Genomic DNA, 16,301 nt, shown 5'->3' on the forward strand with positions numbered 1-16,301 from the left:
AGCCCAACCCACATCCTGGAGCCAAAGGAGCCAGGATGTGCCCCCAGCCAAAAGCAGCCCTGAAACTCAACCAACAGCACCTCCAGTACCTGCACCAAGAGCAGCCAGAGCTTCCCTGCCCATCACCACCACAGCCTGGCTGGGCACCCATGGGCTCCTGTTTGCCTTGGAAAATGTAAAACTGATTGGAAAAAGCAGTTTGGGATGGGGGGCTGCCCAGCTCCCCCCAGGCACACACCCCAGGGGGACAGGGGGATGGCAGTGCCTAGAGGGACCTTCACCATCAGATTGTGGAGTGAGCCCTGCAAGGGCCAAAGGAAGGAAGGAAGGAAGGAAGGAAGGATGTGCAGTCCTGACCATAAACAGGGAGAAATCAGGGCAGTGCAGGAAATGCTGAGCAGCTCTGATGGCCACACTCAGCCTCACTGTGACATCTGTGTGTGCACAGAGCTGGCTGTGATGCCCAGCCAGGGGAGCAGGCAGCTCTGCCAGTGGGTGCCCACCCAGGGCAGAGGCTCTGGAGGTGCAGGAAGGACTCTCCCCCTTCCCCTCTCCCCAGCTGCCAGCACACATTTCCTTTTTCCCCCTCAAGGCTGGATTCTGCACTTACCATCATTCACCACCACTCCAGCAAGAGGGGAAATCCCCTCAGCCTCCCCCCATCCTGGTTTCCATTTAAAGGAGTGACTGGAAACCATTTTCTACCCCATCCAGTTTTTCCTTGGGAGCACATGGAACAGGTTCAGCTGTTCCAGGAGGGTCAGTTGGGTTTTGCCTTACGACCTGGGGAGTTTCCACTGGCACAGGCTGGGATCTGGCCCCACTCCCTGGCATTGTCCCAGCACCAGGCTGGCACAGGCAGGATGGGAGGACAAGGTCATGGCTGTAAGAAAAGCATACAGGTGAAAAGCCAGAGTGCACAAATTTATTTACAAAAATTCAAATTACAATATAATACAGGAACTTTTTACACACAGAATATTAGAACTGTTTACTACCAGAATGTAAAGAAAAATATTTTTTGTTTTTTTCTCCTTTTTTTTAATAAACCACCTATTTAATTTCAGCTATTGTTATACAAAGTTGCAGAACATGCACATCTTTACAAGTTTTTTTTTCTTTTAATACAACATTTTGCTAAGTGCAAATACTAAGTTTCTCTCTCCACCTTTAAGGCAAGTAAATGGGACACTGCAATTAGCTGTAAGAAGTACCTGTTATGGGATCAGCCTGGGGCACAGCAACCTCCTTGTTGCCTTCAAAACCTTTAAACAAGTGGTTCCAAAGACTGTGGGACAAGAGGGAAAGTGGGATGCAGGAGTTAGAAACCAGCTCAAGGCTGGATTGGGTGGCTCAGTAAGTTCTGGGCTTTTTCTCTCCTTTTTAAAATAAATCAACACAGATTCACAAACAGCTTGAGATCTCCAGGGTAAGAGGGGAGAAGCAGCCACGTGCTTGGGCTGCAAGTTTTTGGTGCAATGGGTTTCCTTGGGGAGAGGGGCAGTGCTGGGTGTGCTGGGCATGGTGTACCTGCACATCACAGACCAGGCACTGATTTATCCTCTCCTGGACACAAATAAGCCCTGGGCTTTGGCAGGGGACCCAGGGAACCCTCCCTTCCCTCTGTATCCTCCAGGCTCCTCCAGGACCATGCAGCTGTGCCAGGGCAGCAGTGACCCTGATGGATCACAGCCACCAACCTCCCTGTGCCACCTCTGCTGACACTTCTCCAGCCCCTCTGCCCCACATCCACACTTCCCTCTGCCAAGGCTCAGTTCTCCATGCCCACACATCCCTGCACACACACCAAAACATGGGACTGCACCACCAGTTTTTGCTGGATGACCATCTTATCTCCTTCTTAGTTTGGGCCACTCCTGATCCTCCCTGCACCCACCAGGAAGGGCAAATGCCTTGAAGGGCCTGGAGGGCTCATCCAGACCAGCCCTTGAGCCCATAAACCTCAGCTATCAAGCAAACAGGATTCCCTCTCCACGAGGAAAGCCACCACTGCTTCTTGTGCCCTGGGTCTGTTTTCTCAGCAGCTTCTGTGACAAAGCTCTCCCTCCCAAGCCCAACAGGATTCCTGCTCCTGGCTGCTGCAGGAATCAGTCGTGCAAGGCAGGATTTAAACCTGGCCAAAGCCCAGCTGAGCAGCAAGTGACAGAGCTCCTGCAGCCCCCACACCCCTGCCAGGAATAAACTAATTCAAAATAGAAGATTCCAGCAGCAAGGGAAGAGCAGTTGGTTATTAATGCTAGAGAGGCCACGGCACGGAGGAGCCAGAGAGCTCCACAGGGAATGTTTGACCCACAGGCAACGGGAAAAGCACTCAGCTCCAAAAGGCAGGGAAGTCCTCCTGTCTGGGAGACCTTCCTGGGGAGAACAGTCCCCAAATGCTGTCCCAGGCCCCTGTCCAGGAGCATCCCACTGACAGCCTGTGCCCCCTGCACACCCGAGGGGATCCAGGCTCCTGGAGTGCTGCCCGTGGGGCTTTGGCAGAAGCTGTGAGGTGGAGACAGGGAATTTTACCTGAAAAAACAAAGAAACCCACAAAACACCTGGATGCTGAAACACAGGGGGGGAATGACAGGAGGGGAAATGCACCCAGAGAGTTCCCAGCAGGACAGAACAGGATGAAGGCCAGAACAAAACATTTGGAGAACAACAGCACAAATGGGCTGCTAAAAGCCAGCCCAACATTCCTGGGAAGAGGGGTTTTTTCCACTCCAACCATTTACTTTTCTAGATGGGGCCTGTACGAGGCAGCACAGCCAAGGGATGTGGAGAAAGGGCTTTGTGCCACCCTCCTCCCACGGCCCAGAACTGCACCCCCCACTTCTCACAAAGAAGTTTTGCTTTTCCCTCACTTTCTAAGCCCAGCAATACTCAGGTTTAACTTTTAACACACTTTTCCAAAGCCAATTAAGCTGACACACACATTTTCATGAGTTATTGGTGCTGTGGAAGCAGCCAGTTTCCTGCAGCAAGAGGTTCCAGCTGCCCATTGGGTTGGGAGGCTTTGGGTACAGGAGCTCCCAACTCGTGGCAGCTACAGGGAACATTCCCAATTTTCCTACCACAGGACACATCACTGCCTACATGTCTGTCTGGGTGTCTCCCAGGCAGTTTTTGCAATAAAGGGCACAGCTTTGGTTCCAGGTGCTTCCACAGCTGCCTGAGCACTGCTGCCAGAGGCTGGGGGAGGTTTGGGATGCCAGATGAGAACAGCCAAGCAAAGGCCACGTTTCAGAAGCTGAGGGGCACACACCTTTAGGGGGAAAAACTGAGCCCTTCCAAGGGGGCAAGTTCAGTCCAGCCAAAGATTTGGGTGCCCAAATCTCCTGCCACTTCCTAACACCCCCAAAGAGAACATGGCAGTGGGCTTCCTGCCAAGACCTGAGCAGTGGGACAGCTGGGGCCGCCCCTCGCTCTGCTTGGAGAGTGAGGCACACTAAAATGCTACATTGACTCGCTTTTGAACAATTTATTTCTGCTGGGAGGTGCCAACAGGATACAGGGATGCTGGAGAACACAGGAACTCCAGCCCTGAGCCTCAGCACAGGCAGGAGAGGCTGGGGCAGCTGCCTGCTGTTAGCTCACTCCTGAAGGTCTTATGCTTACTCAGGTGCCAAGTGTCTCCTCCCTTCCTCCAAGGCTGACTTTGCTGCTCTGGCCAGCAGGAAGGCAGGATTTCTGGAAATTCCCCAAGGAACAGCTGTATCCCTGTGTTCTACAAAGTCTCACTTTTCCTCCCAACAGCTGCCTGAACAGGCTTTGTCAGAACAAAACATCTGGATGCCCAGCTCGGGGCAGGGGGAGGGAATTCCACCCCTGGGAAATGTAGCACCAAACCCTGTTGCAGCACAGGTTGAAACGTTGGATTGCAAAGGTTTGGAGAAGCCCTAGAGAGGGTGCAGCACAGGGACAGAGTCCCCTGGCTGCTGGCTAGACCCCAGAGAGGCTGGAGTGGGGAGGGGGTGGCATTATGGGGTGGCTTTGCCCTGTGGTGACCCTGCCAAGTGCTGGGGGGCAGGTCAGAAGCGGTGCCGGGGCTGAGGCCCAAAGTGCATTGGCAGGTTGTGCTCCAGCTGCACGTTGATCTGGGGGAAGTCAAAGTTCACCCTCATGTTGGGCAGGGGGGGCACGTAGGGAGCGGGGATGGGGCCGATGTTGAGGGGGATGTTGTTGTACAGGGGTCTCACGGGGGGCAGGGGGAACGGGGGGTGCACAAAGGGGTACGGGGGCATCCGGGGCTGGTGGAAGTTTTGAGGCACCGGCCTGGGGATGACCTCGATCCTCTGGATTTTCTCCACGGGCTTCTCCACGGGAGGGCCGATGCGCTTGAAGCTGTTCTCTGCATGGGGGAGAGCAAAGAGCAGTCAGCCCACCCTGAGCTCATCAGCCCACCCTGAGCTCATCAGCCCACCCTGAGCTCATCACCCCCATTCCAAGCACATTGCACAGCATCACTGCTGGCCCCTCGCTCCATGAGCTCTCCAGCCCGGCTCCTTTCACCAACACCAGCCCACAAAGGGGGAACATGTCCTGCTGTGGGATGTGGGGCAGCCCCTGTGCCCCCCAACACCACAGCTCAGAGGTTTTGCTGCCCCTCAGCTGCTTTGCCAAGCAGAGACGTCCACAACACCGGTGCCACAGGAGAGCTGGACACAAATCTTGTGCTTGCTCACAATCCCAGCAAAAGTCTGCAGGCAACAGCACTTTAAAAACAGACAGAACCCAGTGCAGCTCCAGAGACCCATCAGTAGCCCTGTGCTGTCCCATCATCCATCCTCAGCCTGATCCCAACAGTGACTTACCCCCATTCTTCTTCCTTTGTTCCTCTTCAGCCTCCTTCTGAATCTCATGAATTATCTTCTCATCATCTTCCTAGAAATCAAGGAATACCAAGAATCAGTGGGAGAATTCCTGCTGCAGCAGCTTTCTGTTCTCTCAGTGCTGCTTTTCTTTTCAGCACATTTTCATGGGGAAAACCAAAACAGATTCATTTGGCTGAATTGCCCTCGTTTGGGGCTGGCCTAGATTGACCCAAAAGCAAAGCTGTGATGGGGGAACTGCAGCAGCACAAAGAACCTGCACTCTGTGGAGTATGACTGAGATGCTTGGATCAGCTTTCCAGGGAGATCAGCACTAAAATTCATTGACTTGATGGAAACCAGAGAACAGCGACCCAGCTCCACCCCTCTGAAGAGCTGTTAATCTTTTTAATGGCAATAGTCTATTAAATATTTACATTATCCTAGCACTTGTAGAGTTTTTGGCCCAACAGCTGGAATTAACACAACTTAAATCCTGGCTCTAGTAGCTAAATGGTGCCATTTAGATCTTATCTGTAACTCTAAGAAGGGCATAAATCGAAATATGTTTCTTTAATGTCTGTCTAGAGGTTATAGCAAGAATATTCAGGGCTGCTGCTCACTGAGAAGACAAGAACAAGCCAGAAATTGAATTTGTCCTGCTGCCTCTCATCACCTTAAGCTCTCTTAACTCAAAGGAGAATCAGTGAGCTCCAACAATGCAATGAAGCCTCAGGTGAGTTTCTGCATGTCTGTGGGGATGAAACCAAACCTGGAGATTTCAGGGAGAGCAGCCAAAGCTCCAGGACAGTGTTTGGAACCCTGAGCCCCAAGTACTCCACAAAGCACAAGGCTCTGCTTGTTTTAGTCACCCTAATTTCAGTACTGCCAAAGCACATACATTTCTTCCTGAAAACTCTTAACGTGAAAAATATCCCTTATTTTGAAGAGTGCTCTGGAACTAAATCCAAATTATGCTTCGTGCATGCAGCTACGCTGAGATGGTTTTAAGCTTCCCAGTCCCCAGCTGACAGTCCTGCACATGAACAGCCTGGGAAGCTGGTGGAGAAATCCCCTCCTCCACCACCAGATAAGGTTTCCCTGGGAGACTGAAGTTATCTTAATGTGCAGAAAGCCAAAAACTCAATACTTCCCTCCCTTTTATTATTCTGTGAGTCGATGGTTAAAAATTAAGACTTTCCAGGACTTGCCTTTTTTTTTTTTTTTTTCCCAAGCAGGCTGCTTGCATGGGCTGTTAATTCCAGCCTATCTATCTCCACAAAAGCTGCTGAAGAATGGCTCTTCTGAGCCTATATGGAATGCCTAACTGCCCCCCAGCTATCAGTATTCCTGGCTGGAAAACCACCTGGGCATGCTCCACAGGCAGCCAAACATCCCCTGCTCTTTAGCTGCCCCAGCAGCACTCTCAAAGCTTGGTTTCAAGCTTTAAGACTTGATTTTTTTCCCCTTCTCAGACTATATTTTGCAATGCTGTTGAAAATGGACACAGCCACCACTCCCATTTTATTGCCACTTACTGGAGAAGATGCTCCTGAAGGTTTATGTGACAAGAAATATATTTCAAGCTCAACTGAACAAGATTACCCAGTACCTCCTTTCCTCACACAAAGGACAAACCTTACCTTAAAGCCCAGAAATGTGTCCTTTAACTTAAAAAAAAAGCTTTTACTTTAGTTTAAGTCTGTGATTACAGAGTAAACTCTTCCCTGGGAGGGTGGGGAGGCCCTGGCACAGGGTGCCCAGAGAAGCTGTGGCTGCCCCATCTCTGGAAGTGTCCAAGGCCAGGTAGGACAGGGCTTGGAGCAACCTGGGATAGTGGAAGCTGCTCCTGTCCATGGCAGGAGGGGGAATAAGATGAGCTTTGAAGTCCTTTCCAATAAAAATCTATGGTTAATCCTGTGAAGTGGTGCTTCCCCTTCCTGTCACCACCCCTGATGCTGCAGCTCTGGTCAGTCCTGCACACAAAGACAACTTTACCAGACCCTTCTGCAGGCAGGGCTGCTCCAACCTCCCAGCTTAAACTGCAGCTGACCTCCCTCTGGTGGGGCTGGACACATCCATCTGCCCCAGGGCTGGAGCCAGCTGCACTGGCCCAAGGTGCTGCTGGATTTGATTACTGCAGCTCCCAGAGCTCCTGGGAACAGGGAACAGCAAACCCATCTGCCAGACCTCCAAACTGACCCCAGAGCTCCCCAGGACAGCATAAAACACATCCCCCAAAGTGCAGCAGGCACAGACCCCCACTCAGCTCCATCCCCTCGGGGGTTTCAAGAGGGACAGAGCTCACAGCACACCCTGGGTGCAAAAACCTGCCAGGAACAGGCCCAGATCAGGATGACGAGTTCCTGACTAGTTCTGAAACCACAAATCCCAGCAGAGTCATAACAAACCCCATCTCCAAGAACAGAACTTATCAGCCCTGTTGCTTCTCTGCTGATAAAAGTGTATTTTCCCTGGAAGGTTAAGAAGTGCTTACACTTAATCTAACATACCAAGACTTAGCTTGGAATTTTTTTTTTTTTTTGCACTACTATTTCTGAAAAACTGGTACCCATTAATATCAAAAGAACAAAAAAGAAAACCCCACTACTGCACATTAAGAGGCTGACATTAAATTTGGCAAGTGATGAATACACAGCATTGTTCAATACCTGCAGTATTTAGGAAAGATCCACATCCCAGATGAAACAAAAGAACTGATGATATGTAAACAACAAGATAATTTTAGGATGTTCTGAAAGAAAGCTGATGCCACAAGTTCTGCCTAATACGTATTGTGCAGGTCAGAATTAAAAAAAACCAACCAACAAACAAGTCCTGGTGCTATTTTAGTGAATCTTGCAAAACACATCTAATTCTTTGGAAGCAAAGGCTGTTTTTTAATACCACAGTAATTAGAAAGATGACAGATTCATCGAGGGGTAAAGCACCCACACTGAAAATTAAGATTTCATTAGCGCACTTATGGCTGGTTTTGTGGTGAGAAACCTTTTAACATCACATGGGGTGGAGGCTGCAGAAGGATTTCAAAAGCTTCTTGTGTCCATTTCCCTGAGTGGGTTCAAGTCCCCTAATAAAGGATTAGATTATAATTTTAATGGCCTGTTCACAGGCTGTGTGGATTGAAGGCATTTATCTTGTCAAGTTAACAGTCATCTTCCTGTCAGCTGCCTTGCCTACAGCAAGACAAAAAAGAAAAAAAGAAATAAAGAAGAAAAGAGGAAAAAAGCAACCTCCAAACCCTGGGGGGGTGGTCTCAGCACTGGGCAGTTCTTTTGAGCAAAGATGTAACTTGGCTTTTCTGCCAGAGAGGAAATGCAGGGCAATGTTACAACAGGGCCCTTCCCTACACTCTGCTGCATCATGGGAGAAGGGAGGCGGCCAGGAGGAAAATGCAAAGGATCTCTGAGATGCATTCACCCTTTTTATCTGCAGAAAGCAGCCGTGGTCATTAGCAGGAGCTGTGTTTTCAAGTGACAGAACAGCACCAAGCTTTACCCCAAACCCAGCAGCAGGATGCTCTGAGCATCCCAAGCTGTAGGCAAGGAAAACAAATGCTCATTCCTGGCCAGTGTGGGGGCCTGCCCTTGCCATCCCCCACCTGGGAAAGGCTCTCAGCATGGCATGGAGGAAGCTTTTCCTTTCAGCCCTCTGCCATTGAATCCAGGGAATGCAGGGAGCACAGAGCCAATCACAGCAGAAGGGATGGCTCGGCCTGTGGATGGATTAGCAGGAGCAGGGCTGGGTTGCTAAGAGAGGCACCTTTTCATGGCAGGGAGGCCTGATACAACAATGCTGCTGCACAGGAGCTTCACCCAGCATCCACACAGGGCCCTGCCACAAGCAGAAAGAGCTGCTGGAGAAACAAACTGCCCTTGGGAATGAGAAAATACAGCAGCAAAGGAGATAAAAGCTCAGCAAGTCACATAGAGACAACCTCCCCCCAAATAAAACCTCCTCTGCCCAGAACAAAAGTGCCAAGCAGGGAGCTTTTGAAAGCTCTGTTTTTATCTCCTGCGCTTCTCGTTATCTTTAATTATTAAGTGTCACCGGGAAGCGGCTGCCGCCTCCTGAAAAGAGGGAAAACAAGAGTCCTGGTGCCTATTTCTGGGCTCTGCAACTCCTCCCCTACTTTAGAAAGTGCTTCAGCACCACTGCCTCCCCCTTTCTGCCTCTTTACTGCTTTCTTTTTTCCACATACGTGTGGCCGCAGCCGTTCCTAATAAACTTGAAATGATTTTTCACAACGGAGGCTTCCAAAGGACTGAGGGGTTTTGTTTCAAATCATTCCCAGATCAGCTGCAGAGAGCCTGAGCAAGAACAGGCCTGGGCTGTCTCTGGGTGCTCCTCCATGCAGCAGGAAGCAGGGATAAAAGCAGCCTGTGCTCTAAGTGGAACAGGGCATCTGCAGCGCTGCAGGAAAAGGGGGGCTGCCGTGGGGACCAAGCACACGCCGGCCTTCAAGAAATGCAGAGTTATTTTAGCAACAGGCATTCCATATCTTTGTGTGAATTCCCCTGGATTAACCATATGCTTATGATTGAGGCATTTTATAGCAGTTAAAAAAACCCCAAACCCACCACAAACTCCACATCCTAAATTTAGGGGAGCTTCCCTTACCCCTCTCCTTCCAAATCCTAAAGGCAGCACTGTGCACTTCATGCATTTCCTTGATGCATTTGAAGTTTTACAGAGTCTTCTCTCAACATCATCTTTTTATAACACCAGAAGGGGGGATAATTGCAAACACCTCATGATGATTAGCCTCCTGCTTTGAACTTTAACAATGGGCCTTTGGGAGGGTTTTAAGAGTTTACTGAAAACATCTTAAAACTTTAAAGCCAAAAAAAAGCCTCTGTGAAATATTACTGAGAGCCCAAAGATGAGTATTAAATTCAAAATAATATGTTTGAGAGCAAAACCTGGTTTACCAGAATGCATTAATCCCACTGCATCCCAGGATTTGTAAAAACTGAATAAAATGCACACAAGCAGCCTTAGGTTTGCTACAGATATTTAGAAATCAGGGCAAACACAGCCCCTGCATCACAAAGCCAATTTGTAAAACCATAAACTGTTCTGAGCTGGGAGGGATCCACAAAGATCATCAAGTCCAACTTGTGGCTCTGCACAGGACACCCAACAATCCCCCCCTGTGCCTGGTGTTGCCCAAATGCTCCTGGAGCTCTGGCAGCCTTGGGGCTGTGACCATTCCCTGGGGAGCCTCTCCAGTGCCCCAGCACCCTCTGGGGGAAGAACCTTCTCTTGATAGCCAACCTAACCCTGCCTGACACAGCTCCAGATGTTCCCTTGGGTCCTGTCCCTGCTCACAGGGAGCAGAGATTGGAGCTGCCCCTCAGGAGGAGCTGCAGCCCCCAGTCAATCTCCCCTCAGTCTCCTCCAGCTGAGCACACCAAATAGCCTGAACCACTCCTCAGACAGCTTCCCCTCAAGGCCCTGCACCATCTCTCCTCTGGATGCTTTCTAACAGCTTTATTCCCACTGCTCCCTCCTGAGCTTTGTCTCTGGCAATGTTGCATCAGCCTCTCCTGCAGAGCAGAGCCCACATGGATTGGGGGACACCAGGACTTTTGGCCAAGCAGCTTCCTGGGAAGGGCTCCTGGCACCTCCTACAGGGGTGCAGGGCCCCAGTTAGCTCCAGAAGAAATGCATGGATTAAACAATTCCTGCCTGGCCCCCCTGGAAGCTGCTCACCACAGCAGGACTGCAGCTTGTCTCAGAGCCAGCAAATATTGCACCAATACTTTTAAATCAGACTCCAGCCTGATTACAGCTTAGGGACAACATTTTAACTAACCTTTAATTATGGGAAATTTTGAAGCCTCTGCTTTACTCTCTCAAGATCATTTGAGACAAAGACTAACAGATGCTGCCATTCCTAGAGGACTGCCTTTAATTTGTTTTTAACCCAAGCTAATGAATAGGTTTACTTATACTTTCACAAGAATTGTTTCAGACTGGGAAAACATTAAACATTTGGAAAAGAACAAAGGTTCCCTATTTTCAAGAAACCTGAATTTTGCTGTAAATAATAGGGATTTAGACTCAAACCAGATCTTTCAAAGCCACGCCTTGGATGGACGTTATCCCTGGCAAAGGACACAACACTCCTGATGCAATGGTCTTATGCTCTTTCAAATCTGCATGTCAAGACTCAAATTCCATTTTCCTCTTCACATCTACCAGGCTAATTCTTGTCTCCATGTCCCATATGAGAGCACAGACCACCCTGGAGGGGTTGGGTTGGTGTCCCTAAGCCCCTTATGAGGAAGGACCATGCACACATCATTGCAGCTTCAAGCCAACAGTTGAGTTTTGTGTTAATCTTTGCACTGCAGCAAGGACAGTCACCCAGCTTCACCTCCCCAGCCCACCAGCACTCCATCATCCAAAAAAGAATTAAATAATAAAAGAGCAGGCAGTGCCAGCTCTGTGCTGACAGTGGGAAATTTTTCTTTGCCACAACATTGGTTAATTAGAGAGGTGGAAAGGGCCTGGTGACAGTGGCCTCTTTGTGCAGCTTATTTATTTATTTATTTGAAAGTACAGTACGAGCTTTTTTGAGAGGCCTCATGTTTTCTCTGGCTCTGAACAAATGCCATCCCCCAGCACAATCAGCAGCCTGGCAGGAACAAGGGATGCCAGCACCCTGCTGGAAAAGGAGTGGGACAGCAACCCCAGAAACTCAGAACCAGGTGTCAGAAACGCTCCAGGGGTGCCTGCAAGGAGGTGGCTGTGTGTAGTTGAACAGCTCACATTGACAGGATAATTCAGGGAATAAAAGCAGGCAAGCAAAAGACTTGGAAGCTTGTGCTGGTTGTGACATTGCTGGGAGATCCCCAAGAGCCTGGAGGTAGAAAGGAGAGATTTAGAGCGGCTTTTCCCTGACTGTGCAGATGCAGGATTGTGCACATTCCCTGCAGACAGGGGGGCTGGGAACAGCCTGGAAAGCTGCAGAAACCCAAGACAAAGAACCATTAGGAAAAAGGAAGTTCAGGCGAGCCCTGGGAAGGCAGATCCACATTCACGTTGCTCTACGGCTTTGCTAAAATCAGGAAATTCAACTACTGCTCCTTCCAACATTCCTGGATTTACAGTATTGAAGAACTCTATTTACAGAGACTTACTTGCTGCAGCAAGTTTTCCCAAGCCTGTCACAGATAGGAGCTGTATTAAATTACTACAGCTTCTCTCACAGCTCACTCCACGCCTCAGCTCTCCCTCTGCAGCTGTTGACAACAGCCCTGAGAATGGACCCAACTACAGCTCTGGGCTTTTGCAGGCACTTTTCTGATGAGTCCATCTCTGTGACAGGATTCACAGCCAGCAGTCACATCATCTGGGCACCAAAACCACAGTTCTCCTTGCCTCCAAATGCTAAGCCATGCCAAGACCATCTCAGCTGCAAAAGTAGGAGTGAGTCCCAATAATCCCAAAGCTGGCTACTGTGCCTGGTGCCAGCACTTGCTCCCCACCAGCCTCGCTCTCCAGCACTCAGTGCACTGCCAGCCAAAGCCCTCGTGTGAAAGGAACTGATTTTCCCTAAAGCAACACCAGCTCCTTCCAAGCTGTGGTCAGATGTGACTTTGTGCTGTTGCAGGATCCCAGTGTGGTGTTTTAGCTGCCCTGGGAAAGGTAAAAGTTGTGCTGACTAAAACCATTTTCCCCCAGTGGAATGTGTGTATTGCTGTGGATGTTGATTGAAACTGGGGAGAGAATCATTCACAGAAATCCTTTATTACTTACTGTGGGGTCTGTCCAGAGGGAGCACTTGGCACAGTCCTGGCAGGGTGCCCCAGGAGAGCGGGGGTGCTGGCAGAAGTGGTCGTAGCCGTTGATGGCAGCCCGGCAGAGGTAGCACATCTGGGCGCCGCAGCGGCACGACATGCGGTTACAGCCCTCCGACTTAATCAGGCCTGTCCCACACTTGTGGCACTTCCTAATCCGGGCAGCTGTCATCTTCTCCTCTCTGCAAGACCAGGGAGAATTAGCAAAGGGGTGTTTGCACTCACCAGCCTGTGATAAAATGACTTTTACACTACTCCAGCAAGGCTTTAACCCCCTCCTCTTTGCTCCGATTCCATCCCCAAGTCTGCTGCTGTTCCAAGGAGGTCTGGGCTCAGCTCCACTTGGAGCCAGCCCATGACAATTCAAGAACAAAATAAGTGAAAAAAAGTCAATCACTGGCTGCATGCTGTAGCCCTGATCCTGGTTTCCACAAGAGCCAAAGCACCAGCCTCTGGCTTGGGAGGAATTTGAGATGCAAGTTCAAGGGCCAAAGGGCACATGGATGCTTGAGTTGGCTGAAGGAAAACACAGCCAAGGAGATAAAGTTCAGGAAAAGCAAACATTTGGCTGTCACCTCTAGCTTTTATGTTTGCCTGTTGCTCTGGCTACAAAGTTGCCATGACCATGTATTTCTCTTCCAAGCCTGGCTGCTATGCTCCAGATTCACTTAGTGCTTGTTAAATTTAAATCAGTAACTGAAAAATAATCACATTTCCCCACAGAGGTGTCATCTTTTCTCTAAGATTCCCTACATGCATTTTGCAGAGGTTATTGCTTTAGGTTTAAGAAATGGGTTTTCATCTAACAGAGCACAAGTGGGAATCCAGGACAAAGCTCAATCCTTGTTCCCAAGGGACACCCTGGCAGTGACACACACTCCAGCACAGGCTCAGCTCACAGCAAGACTATTTTGGCACAGAAATGAAGAAAGGCTCGGTCATTTAATTAAAAGACTTCAGAATATAAATTATCATCCTGAGGGCCCATTTTCTGACCGCTGGAGATCACGTTACACTTTAATTCACAACCTAGAAGTGAAATTTGATGACAGCAGAGCAAAGCCAGTGTGTTTGCATGGAGGGAAGCACAATTCTTCTGACACTGGGGAAGGATCATCCTTAGCCAGGCATCTCCACCCAGCTGCTTCAGTGCATCTGCAAAGTTAACAAATGTTTGGGAGATGGCAGGGAGGTATTTTTGAGGACTACAGCACAGCCCCACAAACTGCTCCATCAGCACAACCAGAGGAGCAGGGAATGGTGAGGTGGGAACGTCCCAACCTTGCAGACACCCAAGGTTCCCACAGAGTCATGGCCAGCACGACCTGCACCCAGGCATGTGGAGATGTGCTAAGAACAGGCCCAAAAACCCAACTTGAGAGCGACTTTCCTTGGAGCTGCAGCTGCTCTTCCCTCCACCACTCAACAGGATGCTGTCAATGCAGATTTTTTTTTGGAAACTTTGAGCAAGGCAGGAAGTTTAGCCTGAACTCCAGCTGGGCTTCCCTTTCCTTATGCAGGGCTTCAAAAGGAAGTTTTTATTGTATCAGGCAGTTAGACTCATCTATCCACAGACACAATCTGCTGAAGGTTTTGAAACTGGTTTTTTTTTCCTTATTAGGGACATGACAACTTGCTCCTCCTCCCTCTCATCCCTCTTTCCTAGAGGGAAAGGATCAGCAGAGAAAAAAAGTCATATCAAAACTGTAAAGATTTTCTTCTGAATTAGGGACTGTGGGATGAGCAAGCAAGAGTCATTCAAATCCCAGTGGTGGAGCTTTCCAACCTCTACTCAAGCCAGACAGACTAAATCAGAGAGGAAGGGATTGGGCAATGTGGGCAAGTCCCACTTGGCTGCACCAGACATTTTGCTCCATGGATGAAAATTCCCTCGTTTCCTGAAGGCAGAGGATTTTGTCATTTACTGCAGATAAGAGAGAAATCAAACTGCAAAAGATTTTAGGGTAACAGTCAGGATTTACATCTGCATGTTTCAAAATGTGACTGCACTTTGTAACAATTCCTACAAACTGGTTAGAAACAGGCAAAAGCTTCTGGAGGAAAACACATCCTCTCCCACAAAGCAGCAGCTGAGCAAACAGTGCAGTCTCCACTCCAGATTTTCAAAGGGTAGTAATGACCCACTGTGACTCAATCCACTCCTCTGCCTCCACACACCACCTCCCTTCTCCCCCCAGCAATGCTAATGGGGGTTTCTCACCTCGGAGAAGGACCAGGTGCCAGCCTGCAGACACTGGACCAGCCAGAGGAGCAGGCTGGGCTGGTGACAACTTTCCCACGTTCTCAAATTACCAGCTGGATCTGCTGCCAAGTGTCTTTCACAGACAGAAATCCCATCCTGGGAGCTCTCTGACCCCTCAGCTTTGCCATCCCCAGGACCTTTCTGGAGAAGGCAGTGACAGCCAGCAGACACTGAGGGACAGTGATTCCCAGGTTATCCACCTCCCTGTTTTCCCCTGGCTGTGGAGACTCACTTACATGGATGTCCTGTATTTGATGTCATCCTTCTCAGCCAGCTGCTCACAGGTGAGATTCATGTGCTCCTTCCACAGCCCCTGGCACTTCCGACATGTCTCCTGAGGAGGATAACAAACATTAAAGGGAGGAAAAAAAACCACTCAGCACACCACCAACAGCTTCAAGAACTGTAAAAATTCCCCCATCAAGCTGCAGGTTCTCAGGTGAGGGTGGTCTGGCAGGATGGTACAGTGGTCTGCAGGTTTGACCTCCATAGGAGACCAAAGGCCACAGATAATGGGAGCCAAAGGTCTTTCCAAGGCACAAGAAAAAATAGATATAAAATAAACCCATAAATCCTAATCACCTAAAACTCGTAGAACAGCTACCAGGCTCATCAGTCACAACCCAGAGGAGACTGCAGAGGTAAAAATGTGGTGCCAAAGAACATCAAGTTCATCTGTTTCCTGACCAAATCCTTCACCTTAATATAAAGTGCTTCTAATTCCACCATTGATGGAAACTCTGCAGTTACATCAAAACCTCAGCTTCACCAGGCACACAAGCAAACATATATATTGTTTTGCAAAACCTCACAAAATAAATTATTAAACAGCTGAAAAACACAGAATGTGGACAAACATCCATAAAACTGAAGTGGAAGATGAACAAATATTTACAAACTCAACCAGAATAGCTGGACTAAACTTAGAGCAAGTGGCTGAACTCTCTTGCTCCTGCAAATTCTTTAGTAGCAAGGCTCTAATTCAGGACTGGTAAAGTTGCAAGGAGCAGGATTGCTGTGGAAGCACAATTGGGAAAAGAGCTTGGACCCAGTACTGGGGACAGAGCTGATTTTTTTCAGTTGGCTGGCCAAAGAAAACAATTTTGTTTTGGGTCAAACAAGAGATTTTCCTTTAATTTGAGGAAGATTAAAAAACATCCAGATCAGACTTGAAAAAAATACATGTTTTATGATCCAACTGTTCCATCCAAGTCCAGGATGGCTGGGACTTGGACTCTTAGATCCCACCTTCCCCCAGCAGGAAAACCCATCTGGCTATGCAGCATCCTTTTCCCCTGCACACCAGAAAAGGTCCCAAAAGAGCTTTGCCCAGCCCTGGTCTCACTACCAGCAAAATACAACCACTGCAGAGACAGATCTTACTTGATTGCA

At 49.1% G+C, this 16,301-nt stretch overlaps 1 protein-coding gene across 7 annotated transcripts in view; it reads right to left on the reverse strand.

Annotated features, from left to right (window-relative positions):
• Positions 1–903: 903 nt before the first annotated feature.
• RNF216 (ring finger protein 216) overlaps positions 904–16,301 on the reverse strand; it is a 76,208-nt gene continuing 60,810 nt past the window's right edge. For all 7 annotated transcript variants that reach the window (XM_050979990.1, XM_050979991.1, XM_050979993.1 and 4 more), the window contains 4 exons: positions 15,146–15,243; positions 12,606–12,828; positions 4,821–4,890; positions 904–4,357 (listed from right to left, as the gene is read on the reverse strand). In XM_050979990.1, the coding sequence (XP_050835947.1) occupies positions 4,038–4,357; positions 4,821–4,890; positions 12,606–12,828; positions 15,146–15,243 (711 nt within the window). In that variant the 3' untranslated portion in view covers positions 904–4,037. The remainder of the gene's footprint in view (positions 4,358–4,820; positions 4,891–12,605; positions 12,829–15,145; positions 15,244–16,301) is intronic.

The sequence above is a fragment of the Serinus canaria genome, chromosome 14, assembly GCF_022539315.1.
Source record: "Serinus canaria isolate serCan28SL12 chromosome 14, serCan2020, whole genome shotgun sequence".
NCBI lineage: Eukaryota > Metazoa > Chordata > Aves > Passeriformes > Fringillidae > Serinus > Serinus canaria.